Genomic DNA, 21,263 nt, shown 5'->3' on the forward strand with positions numbered 1-21,263 from the left:
TTCGCGAGCTAGCAGTTGCACAACAACGCTCGTTGTATCGGATAACAGTTGAATCGGCGCGCTCGTGAGAACTCTCGACGCAGAGGGGCACATTAAAAGCACCATTTTCCGCCTCCACCCTTTCACTTTCGCGCTCTTTGTCCCCGTTGATTGGATTGCTCTTCTCACCAACGATAATAAAAAATCCATTCTGCCGAGGCTCCGAGTGTTTCTAACGGTGAATCGGCCCATATCGTCATTTTTCTTTGCGAATGCAAAATCGGTCGATGGCTTTTTCACGCGTTTCCGTTGTTGCCACGGCAACAACGATTTCCACCCGATGCGTTTTCACGCTTCCAAGTTTTTGTATTGAGAGAAAAGTTGAACACGAATTCTCGTTTCATCCCGGATAACTTAAATTTGTCTGTATCTGTCGTATTTTTATGTCCATTGTTAATTCTGTACGAATGAATGAGATATTTTCTTTTTTTCACAATGTTTGATAAAATTGATTTTAAAAATAACAAAATAGTTTTTCTTTATTTGTAGGATATATATAAAGAGACAGAAGCACGAGGGAGTGACTTTTTTATTTTTCATTTTTCAATTTTTTTGCGAGTAAAACTGAACATTTGAAATTTCCATTTAAATGAAAAATTTCGCGCGAAATTTAATATGCAACTTTTCAAAAAAGAAAGAAAGAAAGTATTTATACATTATTTCAAAATGATGTAATTGTACAGAAACTAATATTCGCATTATCGCATTATTCAATATTCATTTTGATAAATATCTTTCGCTCAAAAAAATTCGTTTGTTCGTTATCGACTCTAATCGATACTTGTTTAATATGCCCTCCTGGTCGCACGGGGATTTAATTATCATTGTCGAACACATTCAAAGGAGCAAATCCCGTATTTCGAATCTATTCAATACCGCCTCTTCGTGATTATATTGACGCGATATTCGTGTCAAAATCGAATCCGTACGGGTTTGTGTATTTTCCATTTGATTGAATCTGTCTATTCAAAGCATATCCCGTTAATTTGTCAGCTCGTGCTGCTTAATTTCGAGATTTGACGATAAACCGTTGGGAATTTTGGAAAATTTCGATCGAAAAATTCATACAAATTGAGATTCCATATATTTCTTTCTTTTTAATCCTTACGTTGATCCTTTTATATCAATATATTTGCGGAATCGATTCTAGAAATCAAAATAAACGCAAAAGTCGATGTACAAAAATATCGTTTGAGGCTTATTTATTTAGCTGTAAACAGTTTGCATTGGATGAAGCGAGACAGAGATAGAGTGAGACAGCATTATATCTATTTCACCAAGCTGCCACGTCGCGGCGCGCATGTCGCTCTGTCTCCGTCTCTTTTCATCCAACACAAACTTCAATAATACTTGTGTCTTAATAAATAAGCCTTAAATTTTTCTATGTCAACACTTTTGTATTTGTTTTAACCTCCAGAATCGAGTCGAGTAAAGGTGTTTCGCCTTAAAAGTAATTTCTAACGATCAAGAAACATTTGAATTAATACTCACATATCGAGTTAAATAATTTCTGGTTATAAAACTATAAAATGAGAATAATACATTAATCGTGGAAAAATTGACTTTATCTGTGATGCTTCTTTTTTCGATTTAATATAATTTCTTTAAAAATTACAGAAATTCATTATTATAAAAAAATATACTTATATTATAAAAGTTTCTTTATTCCAATCCTATAATAATAAGAAAAATTCAATTATTCCTTACAAGATTAATCTGTAGAAACAAGTACGAAAAGTTTAAATACATCTGTTTAAAAAATACTGTGATACAACTGCGATATAATTGTCACAAGCATGCAACGATCTTTGTAACAGCGAATCATGCGTCTACAATGCAGTCCAGAAACACGTGTCACCGTACCATCTTTTTTTAATGCTGCTTAATTACACGCTTTTCTTATTGTTACGATGCAAGATAATTTCGCGGTGTTAAGTCTTTATTTTCTAATCTTTCCACGAGAATTTATCAAATAGGCAAATTGCGATTCCCACGTTTTATAAATAACAAGATTCATTGTTGAAAACGCGTGGAAGAGAACATAATGGATAGAACGTAATACGTAATTAACAACGTAGAATTAACAATAGGATTGATAACTTTTGTATCAATTTTTCAGATTTCGAAACGAACTTTATACTTTCACTTTCGTGACAAGATTTCTTCGTTTTCGATAACTTTATAGGAAAAAGAAATAAAGTAAATTCGAATGAAATTTAACGAAGATTACAACGTTAGAAAATAATTGAAAATTGTCCATCTTCTTCCTGCAATTCAATTCAATGACTAACTTAAATTATTTAAATTCTTAAAACTGAATGAAAACGGATTCGGATACGAAAGTTAATAACGTTATATTCATTGTACGCGTGGAGAGAGTATTCAAAAGTGTTTGAAGTAAACCGGTTTATTAGAACGAGAAATTTTCTACGGAAAAGTGTGCGTATAAAAAAGAAAACACCACGGTCATTAATCCACTAGTCGATGCAAGAATCACGCGAGCCGATAATTTCGTTCAGCTTATAATAATATTCTTAACGAAACGAAACGAAAGCAATTCCGTCAAGATGATACAAAAACTTTTTCGAAAATTTTCGAGTGGAAAGAAAATTCTAGAAACTAATAAAAATATCGTATAATATTTTCAAAAGCTCGAATACCTTTACCGTATAACGCGACGCATTCCCAGCATCCATGACAAATGCCTCGTAAAATCTCTCGTTTCGACGTGACGTATTTCTTCCGTTCGTGTATCGACAGATATGGAATACTTGGAAACGATCACAGTTTGCTACGATATTTCAAAGCCAGGAGAGAAACGTGCCACTCTCTCCGAATCGTATCCACGATGCACCAGGAAAAGCTGTATTCATAGTCAAGATGGCGTGTAGATACGCGACGACACCGTCGATCCATCCTTTCTTTCGGAAACATAGTTTTGTGAAAACATATCTTTATATTTTTCTTACTTTTTCATTCAATTTTCTATCTCTTCTTTTCGCGTTCTCTCCCCATTTTTTTGTCTTCGTCTCGAGTTTCGTCATTCTATTCGATTTCGCGTGCTCGTTTCTATTTTTACTCCTCTCGCATCTTTCTGGCTTTATTGCTTTTTTTTTATTTTCTAGAAAAAAAAAAAAAAAAAGATTTTATATTTATCTACAATCGCATTTCTGAAAAACTTATTTCAACGTCTATTGTTACAAGTATAATTTCCATTCGTTTGTTCTTTCTTTAATGTCCTCTACGTATTCGTGTCGTTTAATTATTCATTCGCTTCCTTTACGCCTACTCCTCTTTCATACCTTTGTAAGCAATTTTCACATTTTCTAAAATTCCTACCTTTCGCGAGGAAACATGCTTGCCCTTCTTTGCTCTTTTTTTCATCATGAATATTCTCCCTTGCATTCCACACCCCCTTCTATTCTTGCTTTATCTTCTCCTCCTCTTTTTCCATTCTTCCTTCACTCTCTTTACATCGATGCTTATAACCACCTAGATTCTCTTTTTTTTTCATTTTTGCTTCTCGATTGTCTCCTTTCCGTCTATATAAACGAAAATATAAAAAGCTCGGCGCGTTTTACTCATCCCTTGCTTCCCTTTGTTTCATATTTTATCACGCGATATCATCGCCACAAAATTCTCATCGTCGTCGCGCTACGTTCATTCTCGCGCGCGTATACGCATCCTTTCAAAGCCTCTCGTTTCAAATTTCTTCTCTGAACCTCTTCCCACCCATTTTCCATCGCGCAACGCCTCTTTCCCTTCGTGAAAATTTCTCACAATTCTCCTTTTCCACCGAGCATGCTCCCGACGATTTTAGATACGTGTCGCTTCGAACAAAAGCATTCTTGTCGAAAAAAATAAACTCTTAATCTCGACCTCCAACCTCTGTAACGCAAATACACGTATAAAATACAAAACTCGCGAGTTTCCAAACGACCTGGAAAGGACCACCACGCTTGAACGCCATCCTCCATCCCTCGATCTCTCAAATTTCCATCCTTCTTCTTCCTCCACTTTCGCTCACCAACGTTTCCGTTCTTCTCGCTTTTGCGCTCTTCCTCATTATTCCACTCCACTTCCCTTCTCGTCTTCTTTTTCCCTTCTTTCTTAACTTCTCCTCCCGTTTCGTTCTTCAGCGTCTTTCTCTTCGCATCTCGGTTCGATGCAACCGAGTAGAATCGCGACTTCCTTAATTTGCATGCTAATAGAGGTGGATCGAGGATAATTAAAGTGGGCATTGTTGCACGTCACGGAGAGCAAGCTCGCGCAACTTGAGCGTGTAAATTTTCCTGCATTCCGCCGTCGCACTTTCGCCCCGATTCCTCGTAAATCGATCGAATAATGGTATTAAGATATTTCACCATTTCGTTCGAAGCAAATTTCGTTCGTGTTTCTGCACATTTCGAGTGGAGGTGAAAGAGAAACGAGCGATTTTGACCATTTCGTTGATTTTGAATGGAAAAATAAGATAGGAAAATTAATCTTAATAATGCAGTTAATAGGAGATGACGAAAAAATTGTGATCGATAATTCGAGGCTTTGCAACGCGTCCCTGTTGAAGACGCCTGTTCGAAGATCAACGACTCGTGACCACCTGTTCCGCAATGGTGTTCTTCCATTGTTGTTCTTGTGGCAGGACAGAAGTCACTACTCGATGCCATGGTGTTACAACCTGGATGTCGGATTGAAAATGAATGGAATGAATGGAATAATCGATATTATATTGTTACATTTAGTCTTTTATTTTTTTTTTTTTTTTATTATTCATTTTCGATGCTCTTCGATTACACGGACAATCGGCGTGGCGGTGTGAAAATTTAATGGATTAGTCATCTAATGTGGATAAAGTAATTCTATGAAATAGCAAATATCGATTCAATATCAATTATAACGAGATGAGCGCATTAATGGAATCGTGATGCAAATTTAATTAATCGATTTTGTACGAAATTGGTATTAATTCGATAAACATTTAACCGAGCTATTGATCAATTTGAAAATGCTTTTACTAATAAGTAATAATTGATTTCGATTAGAATCGATTAAGTAAAAATTTTTTATAACATGGTACGATATTATCTTTCAAAAACTCATCTGGTTGTGGATATTTTTATATTTCTTTACATTGTCGAAGAAACGAGATTTATTGGAATTTTTGTCTAGAAATTTAAAAAGAATCTGAGACAACGAAGCAGTTTAAAAACCCATCTTAATCATAAATTTTATAAAAGGAAATTTCCTTCGATTTTTTCTTTTTTAACTTTTCCTCGTAATAAGAAATTCTTTATCTCGTCCTTTGTATCATATCATAAATACAGAGGTTAGTACCTGGAAGGAATTTAAAATTAAACTTGCACGTAACAGGATTTCCTTTCACCGACGAATAACAACGTGTGAATGGGAAACGAGAATAAGAAATCGGATGAATCATAGCTGATGAAATCTTGATAGAAAATCGTGTTCAATGGTTTACGACACCAAAATATAATTCGCAAATTAAAAGAATATTACCAATATCGCGCAGCCATTGCGTAATACTCCTCTATTATTTCTTTTATTTTTTTCTTTATCATCGTTCATTCGAAACAACCAACTATCTCGAACAGAAACAATTTATCCCTCTTCAAATTTTAAAACAATTTTTCCAACAAATATTCCCTTCCTCTTTCCTCTCTTCTACCTTTATCTTTATTTTTCCACGACGATGATAACGTTCCAAAAAAACAAAAAAGAGAGAGAAACGACAATTCTTTCACGATTGAAACGAAAGGGTTACTCGAAAGGGAGGAGATCCAATTACGAGGCGGAACAATGGGCTGAGAAATTGGTTTGAAATTTTGATACGCTCCCGGTCGGTCGACGAGGCGGGCGGAGCGGAAGAATCGACAAAGGCGGCCGTTTAAAAATTGCACGAGTCCCGGAACTGGACTCGGCCGGTGCGTTGTTGCAAAGGGCCGATCTTCGAAGAAGCCGGACAACGGTACAAAGTTCAAGGAAACCATACACCGGTCACGGCGAACGAAGGCAATCGGGCGGCACGACACGCCGACACTTTCGACTTCCCCTTCGATTATTGGCCGTAACTTCGTTACCTTCGTTTTCAAACGAATTTTCTTCACAAACCTCGAATTTCCTTCTTTCGTCCGCGCGAATTTTTCCCAAACAGAGATAGAAAGAATTGTCGTTTCGCCCTTTTTTATTTATCTAAATCATTGTTCCTCCTTTTGTTCTAAAACGAAGATGCTTGATTTTTTCACTTGGCATCGAATTAAAGAAGATGCGTTGAGGCTTATTTTGTGTTCGTGTGATCTCTGTAATTACGTTTGTTCGCGATGCGAGACGGATCGTGGACTGGGTAGTTCGTTAACGGGAATTGAGTGAAAGTAAGGAAAAAAAGAAAGAAGAGAAAAAATGAGAGAAGTTGCGAATGTTGGGAAGAGCCGGTCGAAGTGGGTTGATGTTTCGATAGATACGGTGGGTTGGAGAAGCCACGGTAGATGGTTTATCTGATGAACCGATCGTGTAACTGGATTTTGTATAATAGGAATTCGTTTGTTTTTTCTTTCTTCTCTCTTTGCTATCTTGCTCGAGAGAAAGGGAGAGAGATTATTTTTTTTTTCGTTTACGTAATACGAAATTGGAATAAGTAGATTACTATTAATTCTTGTTGCTCGTTATTACTTTGATTCGTAATCCATGCCTGGCTGGATGCAAGTATAAATTTAAAGTATAAGTTAAATCAGTTTCGAGATACGAGTTCGAGTGAGACGAATTCGAGAAGAGACGAGGAACATATCGAATCGTTAAATAATAAAAATTTTCATCGATATTCGATATTCAGTAATGTTAAACCGAACGAAAGATTGGATCGATGGGTGTTTAAGTCACGTGTAATCGATCGACCTTGTACGGAGGAGCAGGCTTCACAATACCTTGGAATAACAGCTGAACAGACAACTAGAAGAAATAATTGATTAATACCGTTACACGGATTCGTTGTGATGTAATTGATTGCGTCATCGTGGATTATTATGTACGTCCCTTTGATATCGATTTCCTTCCTTAAGGATTTATTGTGTAACGTATCGTGAAAATATTTGTATAAACGAGATATCCGATTGTAATCCGATTAAATTCAATTCGATCGATACACTACTTTTGATTATTTTTATGAAAGATTTTTAGAAAGATCGTATAAAAATTATATAGAAAAATCAATAATTTTCCAAGGATAGAAAGAAAAGTTGAAGCTAAGATGTATAAACGAGATATCTGGTTGTAATCCGATTAAATTCAATTCGATCGATACTTTTGATTATTTTTATGAAAGATTTTTAGGAAGATCGTATAAAAATTATATAGAAAAATTAATAATTTTCCAAGGATAGAAAGAAAAGTTGAAGCTAAGATATTTATTATATTAAAATTCATTGATCAGAGCAGAGTATATAAAGAGATACGTTAGTCTTTGAAGAATGTTAAAAATTCTATAAAATCTCGGAGAAGATTCTTTATTATACAATACCTTAAATACCCGAATATTAATTAATATTTAAGCTTGTGTAAGAATCTTATTATACGCGTTATTCGAATGTCTATGAATAATTACATATATATATTATTTTATTTTCAGCCAAATCTAGCAATAAAAAATTGTGTAAAACTCTGCATACTTAATAATCATCCATATACAACGGTACAATGATTCATGTTTTATTAACGCGTGTTTTTAATTTCCTAAGTTTTTAAATTATTTGATTACTTACGATATACGTGACTGAACTGTTATTCGATTGTTCGCATATATTATCATATTGAAAATAAATATCGTTGTAAGAGACAAAGATCGAGGCCTTATATTATTCATTTATACGTAGACTTTATAATCCTTCCAATTTCTGAATTAGTTTACGAATACGATATATACACGAGTTATCATATTTATATACTCGTTTCCTTCCCAATTACAACCGCGTGTCTACTAATTCAATTCTGATACGTATACTTTACTTTATTCATACATGAATTTATAATATTCCAACCTTTTCGATTGAAATTGAATTTTTCCTCCATTGAAAAAATCATTAAGTAAATATAGATATTATTTCGAATTCAGTCTCAATCCCCTTTCGATCTCAATCGATGTAATAATAATCATTAGAGAATGGAATACGAATTTTACATCGTAATTTCTTCTTCTTCTTCTTCTTCTTCATCTCTAATCACTTCCAAGACGTGCAAAACACTTTTTTCTCTTAAAAAATAAATTTCGAATTCCTCTATAGGAAACCCCATAACGTAATAAATCTTCCTCTCTATTTCAGACGAAGCAGCAGAGGTTTTCATAAAAGAAACGTTTCATTTCCTTCGCTCTCGAGTGTCCGGGAGGAGGAAGAAGAAGTCCTTTTCAAACGTAATCGACGCCGGTTGTCGGAAAAGAGTCGAAAAAGTGGTTGGAAAGGGACCGATCGTTCCTATCAAAAGGGATACCCCATCGATTTCCCATTATACCCGTTCTTTTCACCGGAAAACACGGTTCTCCAACCGTAGAAAACCGCATCCCATTTTCCCGATCGTTTTCCTCCTCGCCCTATCCTCCGATTAGTTACATCATAGCTGAACCTCGTAATCGCCAATTTCACGTTGGCTGAAACGTGACTTCTCTCCACTCTCCCCGATTTAGGAGAAAGTCTCTCAAATTTCTTCGTATCGAAAATCTTATCGGTTGATGTCATGGATAGGATTGAAAAGAGTTAGAATTAAGTTTTTTCTTTTTTTTTTTTTTAAGATGAAACAATCGACACGTCGAGCTTTTTATAATTTTAGGAAGCGACTTGAAAGTGTCTGTTCTCATTTTTGACTTTAGATGCGTTCTTTGGGATATTCTGATTCCTGTTAAAATGGGAGTTATATTCCCTGCAGTCTTTTTGTAATTCTTTTTAACGCTGCTTTTTTTCCATCTCTCGTGGAATCTTATTTATTCCGGATTGATTAGAGGATATTTGATCGAGGGAATATTATTAATTATTCGTAAGTATTACCTATCTAATTACAATTATTAATTTATACGTATATATTAATTAAGTAATTTCTGCAAATATTTTACAATCTTTCTGCATCATTATTTTGCATAAATGTAAAATTATAATTAAACGGATATGCATTCCCCATATGCATTTCATAATTAACTATTGTTAATGCAATTATAATTAATTATTTGCACGAGACCAGCAGATATATCCTACGTACTTATACGAATATTATTATTACGTTGAATTCAATGTTTCCACGTTCCACGTAAAATAAGCCGTGATAATGAACGATCAACCACGTTATCACGAATCGATAGAAAGAAATTAAGTATTGAAAAACAGAGAGGGGGGGGATACCGCGTCGGCCGCTTAATTAAATCAAGCGACATTTTCCCAGATACTCGATGCCCTATATTTCGTGGACATCGACTTCCATTAATTTCTCATCAAGCTAATCAAGTTTTCCACCAATAATATCGAGATTTCTTTCACCGCAAACGTTAATAATAAAAACAACAACAACAAAAATAATAAAAAATACTATTGCTACTACTACTAATAATAATAATGACTAATAATGATTAATTTTATTTATACACAGTAGAGAGAATCGTTTATCAAGAAATTGCGAAATTCAAGTGACATAGGATGTGAGGATTGACCTTATTGCGTGTACGGTGAAAGTACGAGTGAAGATGACTAACAATATGAGCCAGTAGATTTCAAAACACATTTATCGAGTATTTAGAGTAAGAAAATTTAATCAATTCGATATTATCTGGTCTTCTAAGACATTAGTGATCAATTGGCAAGAGCCTCGTGCGGCTCTTTCCTGAACTTCCAGTACAAAAATAACCTCTCTTCAAATTTTTATATCCTAAAATGTGAACTAATGAAATTCTGTCTCGAATTACTTGACTTGGTCGTAGTGATGGGCAAAATATTTAATAGTTATATAGAATAAACTTACTTCCATAAGTTCGATAATTTATCATTCAAAACATATAATAATAATAATCGAAAATAATTGCAATCCCAAACGTTTTTATATGAAAAGCGATTGTAACAGCTACGAATGAATGTTATTTAAATATTAAATAATTTTATTCGAGATTTTTAACTAGTTAATTTTTTCAACAGGTTGCTCTTGCTCAACTCTTGCTCGATTTAATAGAATAGAAACGTAAACAATTTTTAGGAGAATAATTAAGCCTTGCAACGAAGCCGAGCATCAAGGAAGTTGCAGCAAGTAATGCCTTTAATGGATAAAAGCATCATCGAAGTTGCAAAGTTTCTTACGTGGTTTCTTATGTAATCGAGAGATTGGCAGAAAGACGTCGAAGATCGCAGTTGTCACAAACAAATCCCTATTCATCCTGGAATTATTTAAATATTGTTGTCGCCTGGTGGCTCCGGTTCGAAATCGTTCTCGAGCCATTATTTCATGAAGATTGTTGCATCAGAGAAACGTTGCGTGGCTATGAATACGAATATCAGCCACGGGTGCAACTGTCACTGTCCAATTATCCAATGACGAACCAACGGCCTTGTCGCGCCTTTTCCAACAATAATGTCCCATTACGCTGTTTTAGTTTGTTTGTCGTCGAACCACGTCCCCCCCGCCTTGCCTATTTGTTATCGTCGAATAACACAGAGGCCACACAGAGCACAGATTTCATCCCGGGATTTTTATCCGTTTGCCGTTCCAATTCTCTCTGGAACGAGCCGAAACATACTTTAAATTCGCGAATAATTTATTTTAATATCGTATATCTACTTTGTTTGGACTTATTCCTATATTCTCCTCTCTTCAAAATTGATATTAGCACGCCAAAAAGCAGGTTTCCTTATAAATATATATTCCTATCCATATCTCAAGATCGACATCATTATTATAGTGGATCAAAAGGTAATGGAATAATATTCTTCGCGTTATTTCCAATGTTTGCATTGTCAATAAGTCAAAAAGTCAGATTTCTTTGTACGTTCCTATCCATATCTCGATTCTCAAGATCGCATCACATCACAATGGATCAAAATGGAATAATATTTTTCACGTTATTTTTAATATCTGCACGCCAAGTCAAAAGTCAGATCTCTATTCGTTCCTATCCATATCTCGATTCTCAAGATCGATCACAATGGATCAAAATGGAATATAATGAAATAATTCCATTTTGATTCTCAAAATCGACACCATCATAGTGGATCAAAAGATAATGGAATAATATTTTTCACGTTATTTCCAATGTTTGCATTGTCAATAAGTAAAAAAGAAATTGATATTAGTATGTCAAGTCTAAAGACAGATTTCCTTATACATATATCTCAATTTTCTACTTGTACCTTAATTCTCAAGATAGAGTCACCATCACAATGGATCAAAAGGAATAATATTGTCAATGAATCAAAAAAAAAAAATTGACATTAGCATGTCTAGTCAAAAGACAGATTTCCTTACGTAAAAAAAAAATATTCCTATCCATATCTCGATTCTCAAGATCAACACCACCATCACAGTGGATCAGAAGGTAATGGAATAATATTTTCCACGTTATTTCCAGTGTCTGCATTGTCAAAAAAAAAAAAAAATTGATATTAGCACGCCAAATCAAAAATCAAATTTCTCTATAAATTTCCTATCCATATCTCGATTCTCAAGATCGATTACAATGGATCAAAGTGGAATATAATAGAATGACATTCGATTCTCAAAATCGACACCATCATAGTGGGTCAAAAGGATAATGGAATAATGTTTTTCCTATTATTTCCAATATCATCGTCTATAAATCAAGAAAAAAAGAAATTCGTGCGTCCACCTGTATATCTCGAAGGCTGACACCATCACAAATCGACCAAAGCCAGTTCCTTTATTGAATTATTCACAACTATTTCATCAAGAGAATCGAGACCTAGAGATCGATTCGCAATCTCGTTGCGCACAGCAGCCTCGACGATTAACGCGATCTTACGTCTCGTATCCTCTTCGTAACCACATCGAATCATCATCGACCTGCAACATTCGATACACGACGAGTAATTCATCGACGATTCACGATTCACTCGTAGCGACTTTCGCTTGTTTCCTTTGGTAAATCGACTTCGTTCGAACGCATCGCAGAGTATCGTAAAATTGGCGATTATTCTTAATCGAGGGATATCAGATAATAAGATAAACGCGGGATATTTGCAGGAATATTGCTTTTCGATTATTCACGATCCTGCGAATTTTCAGGTTGATAAATCCTGATTACCTAACCAGGCAGCCAGCCGCGAAAACCACTGCCAAGAAATTCGTTTCGAGCGGCGTTCTAATTAGTGGAACGCGTTAATTACGCGGAAATCATAATCGATAATATCGGGCGACTGAGATTCGATGATTGGCGGTCAGATGCGAACAATATCGTTTCGCCTCGTCTCTGATTTGGATAAAGATGTAGTATTAACTCTTTATGCTCTTTTTTTTTATTTTTTTACTTGGCAACAACTTCTTAATTCATTTACAAGGAGGATCTAAAAAGAGGATCTCGATAAAATATTAAATAAAATATTACTCTAGTCCGAAAATATGGTATACGTTTGAAAGAAAATCTTAGATTATTTAGATTATCTAAAGTTTCGAAAGCAATTGGCAATACTCATTATATTGGTATTGTTTTTGATGGCTAAATAACTTAATATCATATATTTGACAGGCGTCTGTTTTTGAGTTGAGTTGGAATTTGAAGTTTACCAAAAATTAGTTTTTCTAAGAAAAATAAAATAGTCACCGCTGTAATTTCAAAATTTTAACCCAAATAAGGTGAATTTACAAAGAAGAGATGCCAAATCGAAGCAATTGACTAATGAACAACGTCATGGTATCTTGCAACAGCTATTGCAATATACGAAGAACAAAGAAAAATTAGAACACGCTGCTATTAATAAAGTTGCAAAGTTCCTCTGATAATGATAATATTGTTGCTGCAGGTTCTACCGGTGGTTCGAATATTCAATTTAAGTTACAACCACCAAATAGTTCTGATTTCTCGATTTGGGATTTTTTAACTCTATTCAATGACTACAACACGAAGCTTCGCCAAACATAATCGATGAATTGATTGAATGTGTTCAAGATGCATTTAATAAATTAGAGAGAAATACTGTTGATAACGTTTTTATAATATTACAAACGTGTGTGGAATTAATTACGTTGACAGGAGGAGGAAATTTATAAAATTCCTCATATAAATAAGCTAAAACTTCATTGTGAGTTGAAAAGTGCCTCGTTTTAACTAAATTTGGATTACACTAAAATTACTTCTATTTAATTATATCGCGATAATAAAATGAATTTAATACTTTTTTTATATCTAATTTTACTTTTCTTTGATTTTTTCGCAAATGTATACCATATTTTCGGACAGAGAAAGTGCAAAATATTTGAAAGAAGAGAAAGACATTTTATATTATTTTAGAAACTGCTTGTATAATGTCGAATCTGGCATTGGAGTTGCTGCAAGAAATGTTTCTCTTCAAAATTTTCCACGAACGCATAAAGTTTCGCGCGAATCTATGAAAAATCAAGCGGATTTACGATTCGGACTTTTATTTTACCTCTGAGATTTATTTTAAATTTGGATCATCAAAGCTTGATCGATTTACGTGAACGAAACGCGGGATATAAATTGGAAACATTCCAATATAATGTTGGCGCGAGCGAAAAATAAACGGGAATTCGAATGTTGTTGCGATATGCAAAAATCGCGGATCAAAAGTTAAAAAGGTATTAAACTGCGGCCGAACATCTGCACGAACGTTGTCAAACAACGTGCGTGTTTTAGGCATTAGTAATGCGGAATAAACGCTTCGATCCACGATTGAAAACAAGCTTTTTATTATTCCAAACAATGATTTACGTCGTACTTTGCTTGTCACAACTCTGAGAGTTGTGAAAATGCTAATCGCTTTGAATAACCTTCCTTCTTATAAACACGGATACGTACGTACAGTTGTATCGCGTTCGTAGAAAAATATATTTCTTTCGAACGATCGAGGAATCCGACGAATTAAAATTTTCATTCACATCGTAATCATTATCGTCGAAGGTTTTTTTTTTTTCATTACGTTATTTAATTTCCTTAATTTTCTTCTTTTTTTTCCGCGGTCTTTGTAATATTCTCGAGAAAAACCAATCGATACGAATCGCGAGCAAAAAACGAATTACATCACAAGCAACGTTATTATTATCTATTATGATCATTATCCGGTTTAATTGTGGTCAGAAGAAATAGAATCGCGATCGGTAACCCGATAACCGACCGCGACGTTGTCACGATAAAGTCACGATCTGCGATTGATTCGCGTCACTTTGGGAAATTAATCCGGATGTCGGGCGGAGAGAAGACACTGAGAAACGCGTATTTCATTTCAAAATGTAAATATATCGTTAGAGAGAGAGAGAGAGAGAGAATCCGTAAACCGCACGTATTTTATTCTGAAAAATGCGACAAATAGGTTAGCACGAAGAACTTTCCTTTTTTTTTTTTTTTTTTTTATTACCTTCAACGTGATATTTATAATAATTTATTTCCTACGATCTTTGTATCGATACGTAATTTTTATAAAAGTCCATTTTATAAATTTACACGAGAGGCTTTAACCTCTGTCTTTAACAAGGTGAATTACACAGCTTTGAAAGTGGTGCTCGATCGCTTGAATAACTCTTTGGAATAACTTTTCTTTGCTTATAATATTTCATGAATTACGTGGAAAATTTAACATCTCGTAAAAACGTTGATTGTCGATTAATAATTGACAATATCTCGTTCGTAGAAATTAAGCATTTATCAGATAAATATTTTTAATTTCCGTTCTTTTTTTAAAATAAAATAACGATATATCGCATAATAACGATTTTTACGATGCACTGGGAAATCCGGATAACGTAATAAGGCAACGCGTTCTTAACGTGTGAATGGTACATAGCATAGGAATGTGTATTACGATTTCGTTAATTGAGAACACAGAGCATGTTGTACACACAATATCGATGGCAATCAATTTTCTTACGTGCACGAAAAATGATGTATTTCACAGATATTTTTTTCTAATACGGTCATTATATCACCGTAGATAAATATTATGAATTTTTAACATCACTTTTGTTTTTCTTTCGTGAAAAATATTACAATAAATACGTAAAATACGATATAAATATATATTTTATCGTATATTTGCCGCATCGGTGTGATTATTCGAGGAGTTTCTTATTTTTCTTCGAAGCGATGAATATTTCAGCATTTAATTTCGTAATCGTTTTTCGCATAAATATCCGTATTTGATTATTTCGAAGTTAATCTTTGTCGACGCAACAGAGGTTACATTCTATTTAAAGTAACGGGTTGAGAAACGGACGATAAGCGAGGAGAAAAGTAGATAATTCAACACCTAATAGAAATTGCTTCTGGGAAAGAAAAGGGAATAAAAAGAAGTTTATGTGATGACTCATAAAATAACGGCGAAGAAAAGTTTGAGAAAATGGTTTACAGTGGCTTACCACAAATTTCCAAGTTGTTTCGAGCACTCGTAAAAATACACTCGCTTCACCAGATTACGCTTTCGTGTTTATTTCTAAACACCTAAAATTAGAAATTGTTCTCAATGTATGAAACAATTTTCCCTTTCAAATTCCATAACAGAAATAAATAAATAAAATAAATACAATTTTTTAAACAAACGAATATTTTAAAGAATTTGATTGTTCGTTCAACGCGTTATATTTCAATGGAAAAACCCATAATAACCTACATAATTGATAAATTATCGCGACCAAGATCATCAAAATCGATCAGATAAGAGAAAATCAATAACCCGGTTAGCCTATCGTTATTATACCTACTTATTTACATGTGTGTGTATATAAACCACTCGAGTTTAATAAATTGTATCAAGATCAATGTTACGTCTCGTGATAAATCATAATCGATCGGGCTTAAAAAAAATGTTTGCGCGTTTATCGAACAACGATTGAAATCGAAACAACGCTCTAATTACGTCGAGGGGACAAAAGCCGTGTCGAATCGTTAGATAAAAAGAAACGTTTGTTCGTTTCGAGCTAATTGCATCCCGTTTGAAATCACTTTTCAATCTTATTATTATCATTATTAACAATAATACGTCGACTCGCAAAGTCACACGCGTACAACTGTCAATCTGTTTGTCAACAACAATAACAAATATTGTCATTTACTTGTTCCACAACGAAGAGAAAAGAGTTGAAAACAAATCTTGCAACCACCATACGCGACGTAAACCCAGCGTATAAAGGTTAACCACATTTGCGCCCGATGCCACGACCTAACCTAACCAAAGAGCGAGTTAAAGGTCTGAGCGTTCACTCGGCGAATGCCTCGTTTCGAATCGCGCGTCTGTGCATCGAGAACTGGCGAGAATTGGCGTGGTTGGCGCGCGCGCGCCATTGGAAATAGACGCTTCCGGTTTCTCGTGGACACGTGCTGCTCGGACCACGTAATGTGTGCCACTTGGAACTTGACCGAACAAACTTGCAAAGCGAGAGTTTCGACTCGATTCGACAACCTTTCGCGCGCTTTGCACGCGATTTTGCGGGTGCGGAGGGAACCGATCACGAATTCGTCTGTAACGGCTCTCGTTCTTCATAAATGCCGCTCGTTCCCTCCATTGAGATTGGAAAGCGAAACGAAAGCGATCCTGGAATTGTTGCGGTGCTCGAAATTGGAAATCGCCTTTCTGGAAACGAGCCTTTCTGGAAGAATGAGCGTAGAAGATTCGAATAAGGTTCTAGCTTTTGGTAGAGACTTTATAATGAATTTCTTTCCCCTCTCTCTCTCTTTTTTTTTTCTTTTGCTCCGATTGAACGCGTCGTTTAAAGGAAAGTCTAGCCTAGTTCAACGGCGCAAATTACATGTAAATTTTAAACAAAAAAAAACTGGTGCATTCTTTCGTTCTTTCGCGATGAATTAGACTTTTTAGAGTCGAGTAAAAATTGTTTATGGATAGATTCTGAGAAACATTCGTGTTTTAGGTTGAAAATAATGAAGGTGTAAAAAGGGTGAATGCAGTGTGTTTAATAAATATATGATGCGTACAGGTAACGATGGTCCAATCAGTAGCGAACGTGTTAAACTGCTTCACAACACGATGATGGCCTTATCTTATCATCATGACAATCACGACGCACCTCGGTCGCTGTTGAATCTCGTGAATTTCGAGCCACCGATGAATCGAGGAGCCACCGATGATTATCGTGAAATCACGATTCACTTCTCAGAAAGGAATCCGAGTGCAAGAAGAAGAGTGAAATCGTTCGGTTGATCGCTTTTGATACAGTAATGAGTATACACGCGAATGTAAAGAGGATAATGGTTCTTCGTTCTCTGTAAGCGGTCAATGTTACGAGATATATAAAAAAAGTTGTTGTTTCAAATAACGCAAAGTAACGGTGGAAATTTTCTATGTGCTTGAATGAAGTTGAAATTGTTTTTTAAATGAATTTTAACATCGCTTTGATCACGATTACGAAAATGACGACAATATGACGAGTGAAAAACTCCTCGACACACATGTATAATTTTTAATATTCAAAAATATTTCTTTCTCTCAATTTTATTATTTATCGATCGATTATTCCGTAAGAAAAAATAATTAAATAAAGAACGACGTTAACTCGAAGACACGAAGCGATAAATCTCTAGCTTCCATCGCATAAGAGGGTAAACAAAAAAGCAGAGAACAATAAAGCCCACGCATAAATAAGAAAAATCGTAAATGTTAATACACGTTTATTCACGGTAATCGCAAGATTTATTAACTTTATTCCAACTGTATTACTTACGCAACTGTATTCTTCGATCGTTATAAGTCGCACACGATAACATTTAATGCATGAAAATGTTAAGCAACGGAATCTCCGATCCTGAGAAGTAATATAAGGATTACACGACGAGTGCTCGGGCAGAAAATGTCAGGGCTGGGTGCGCCGTTTGTAAGTAAATGTTTGTTGCGCGCTATTGTGGAACCTTGGTGAACGTGAACCGTGACCAATACCGGATTGTTCGCCTCCGAAACAACCATAATTCGCGCTACTTTTCTTTTCTAATTGTGCAAAAATATTGTATAAATTTTCCACGTGTATTGTATAATATAAATGTATTAAAGATCATGCATTAAAACGATGAATAATATTTAGACAATTAAAAATAATTAATCTGCTGTTTTAACGTAATATATAAATATGTGAATGTGTGATAAAATATAATTATACATGGGTGATATGTATTGTTAAAGCGTTAATTTAAACAATTTTCGAGATACTTTTTGAAAATTTCAACTAATCTTTGCAGCTTCGATCCCCCTTTCTTAAAACAAGATCTTTTACGAAAGGAAATTACATCGCGATATAAGTTATTCTCTATTCTCGATGTGCCGTACAATTTCCTGTTCATTGATATTACGAAGAAGAAGATAAAGCCCCGTTGAATATTAAGAAAGTTTGTCATTATCAACTTTGCCATTATTCTCGAATATAAATGGGCAAAATTTAATAGTTGAAGTTACGAATAAAGTTACCTCGATAATTTATTGTTCGAAACGTAATAATAATAATGCGAATAACTGCAATACCAAATGGCCGTGGTCATTACGAAGAACGGATCAATTATAATAGCTACGAATATAAATGCTTTTCAAACATTCAAATATTTTTTAACTAGTTACCCTTTTCAACCGGTTAATTCCCAACTCTTCTGTTCTCGACCAACCTCCGATACAAAGATTTTCACAGATTGAAAACGTCGAATAGGCGTTGCAACGTTCCAGGGATTAACCGGAAGTGTAAATGGGGCTTGCTTTCTCGTGACAAGATCGAAAAAGCACACGCGTGAAACGAGTAATTCAATTTTTATATTTCTATAGGATCCTCGATTTACATAATCAGAAACACGGAACCACTTCCGTGACAATTACGCAATGAAAATTATTCGTCTTGTTGATTAACGTACAGCAATATTATTTATAATTAACAGAACCAACCATGTTATTTCGACTAATGCATTTAGTACAAAATATTCGGCACAAGCTGCGATCTCAAATTTTTTCGAATTTCGAATCTTATAAAATTGATGAAATACCATAGGTAAGCTCATATTCGATCGACGATGAGGAAAAATAGGAGCGTGTAGCAATCTACACAGAGATTGAATTAAATTTGAGAGAGTTGGGTCGGTTGGTGAGGAGCAACGGAACCACGAGAATGGGAAAGATCTAGGTGCGCCAAAGCGTTTGCGGTGAAATAAAGTATACGTAGAAGGATTGAAACCGTAATCCGGCCAACATAGCCAGTCTCTCGACCTGACATTTAATGCTGTTACACAAGTTGCAGCTATCTCTTTGTCCGCAAAGATGGTGCTCTATTCATCGACAATGACAGGGCAAATGAAGGAACGAGTCAATGATTTCATCGCGTTTAAATGCACTCGTGTCGAGAAACTCGACTATTTTTTTCACCATGCAAACGGCCAGTTGCGCGATCGCTCGTCGAATCGTCTTGTCGATAAACTTTCTTCCTTCCATCACTTTGCGCAGCTTATTTGAAATAATATTTAAAGCGAAGTAGAAAGACAATAACGCGAAACAATGATTATTATTGCGAATTTATATATTTTCAATGATCAATTCTCTTTGTTAAAGAAAAAATATATTTATATCTCCTTCCAATTTAAGCAATTTCTCCATGTTGTCATTTATTTTAAAGATGATCGCATAAATTAAGTTAGAAAAAGATGTTCGTATCGGTATACATACACGATCGCAAGTTTCACCATGAAATTGTGATCTACGTGATTTTAAAATACGAATAATACGAGATCCAGACATCGGAGATTCTCGAGTTATAGCAATAATTCGCACTTTCGCGTCTAGTTTGCCAGAGTTTCCAATTCTGAAAGTGATTAAGTCGATTTGACTTGCGGCAAAACGAGCACCACCGCCAAGTATTATACGAATCCCACACGCTCGCCAACTTTGATCGATTCGAAATCGAGTTTGGCCAAAATTGAACTCGTATTTGACGACCTGTTACGGATTATACGTATACACGCGTACGGAGACAATAATACGATCGAAATTTAAATAATAGAAACGATTCAAATGGATAAATTTGCAGTGGTTCTCGATATTCTTTCAAAAACTTTGCAATACACGATATAATTTGAATCAATTAGGTTAGGAATTTTCAATTAGGTTAGAAATGATAGACGTTTCGTACTTAATTTGCTACTACTTCGGTTGATTTTATGATTTAATCCGTATAATATCTAAAATATCCCTCTCTTCTTATATTTTTCCTCCTTTCTTTAATTTTATGTGATAGAAATTATCCTAAAAATTACATTTTCTTTATAATACATCATTTTTTCAATTACGAATTTTCATTCGATTCCATTAATCATTCGATCGAAACGATAAAATAATTTCATTTCTATTATTATTATATAATAACCAAAATACTCTCTTCTTACTTTTTAATACTCTTAATGCTTTCGTTGAATTCACCTTTTCCTCCATTTTTATCTCACGTAATAGAAACCATTTTTCTGAAAAAATTATGAATTGTTTCCTCTGTGTAATACATAATTTTATCAATTACAACGAATTCCATTAATCAAAACGATAACATAATTCCATTTCCATCATTATTATATAATATCCAAAATACTTTCTCCTTCCTTTTTAATGCTTTCGTTGAATGCCATTCAATTTCACCCATTTTTATTTTACATTTCATTTTTATAATAGAAACCATTTTCCTGAAAAAAACTACGAATCATTTCCTCTGTGTAATACATAATTTTATCAATTACGAATTTCCATTCGATTCCATTAATCAAAACGATAACATAATTCCATTTCCATCATTATTATATAATATTCAAAATACTTTCTCCTTCTTTTTTAATGCTTTCGTTGAATGCCATTCAATTTCACCCATTTTTATTTCACATTTCATTTCTATAATAGAAACCATTTTCCTGAAAAAATTACGAATCGTTTCCTCTGTGTAATACATAATTTTATCAATTACAACGAATTTCCATTCGATTCCATTATCGTTCGATCTAAACGGCAACATAATTTCATTCCCATTACGATCGAGGCTGTTGACGATCG

At 34.5% G+C, this 21,263-nt stretch overlaps 1 protein-coding gene across 7 annotated transcripts in view; it reads right to left on the reverse strand.

Annotated features, from left to right (window-relative positions):
• LOC108004022 (mucin-5AC) overlaps positions 1-21,263 on the reverse strand; it is a 53,073-nt gene that overhangs the window by 23,754 nt on the left and 8,056 nt on the right. For 6 of the 7 annotated variants that reach the window (XM_062084145.1, XM_062084141.1, XM_062084143.1 and 3 more), the window contains exon 3: positions 2,700-3,160. The exons of the other annotated variant lie outside the window; for it this stretch is intronic. In XM_062084145.1, the coding sequence (XP_061940129.1) occupies positions 2,700-2,735 (36 nt within the window). In that variant the 5' untranslated portion in view covers positions 2,736-3,160. The remainder of the gene's footprint in view (positions 1-2,699; positions 3,161-21,263) is intronic. 7 annotated transcript variants of the gene reach the window in all.

Source organism: Apis cerana, linkage group LG13, assembly GCF_029169275.1.
Source record: "Apis cerana isolate GH-2021 linkage group LG13, AcerK_1.0, whole genome shotgun sequence".
Lineage (NCBI taxonomy): Eukaryota > Metazoa > Arthropoda > Insecta > Hymenoptera > Apidae > Apis > Apis cerana.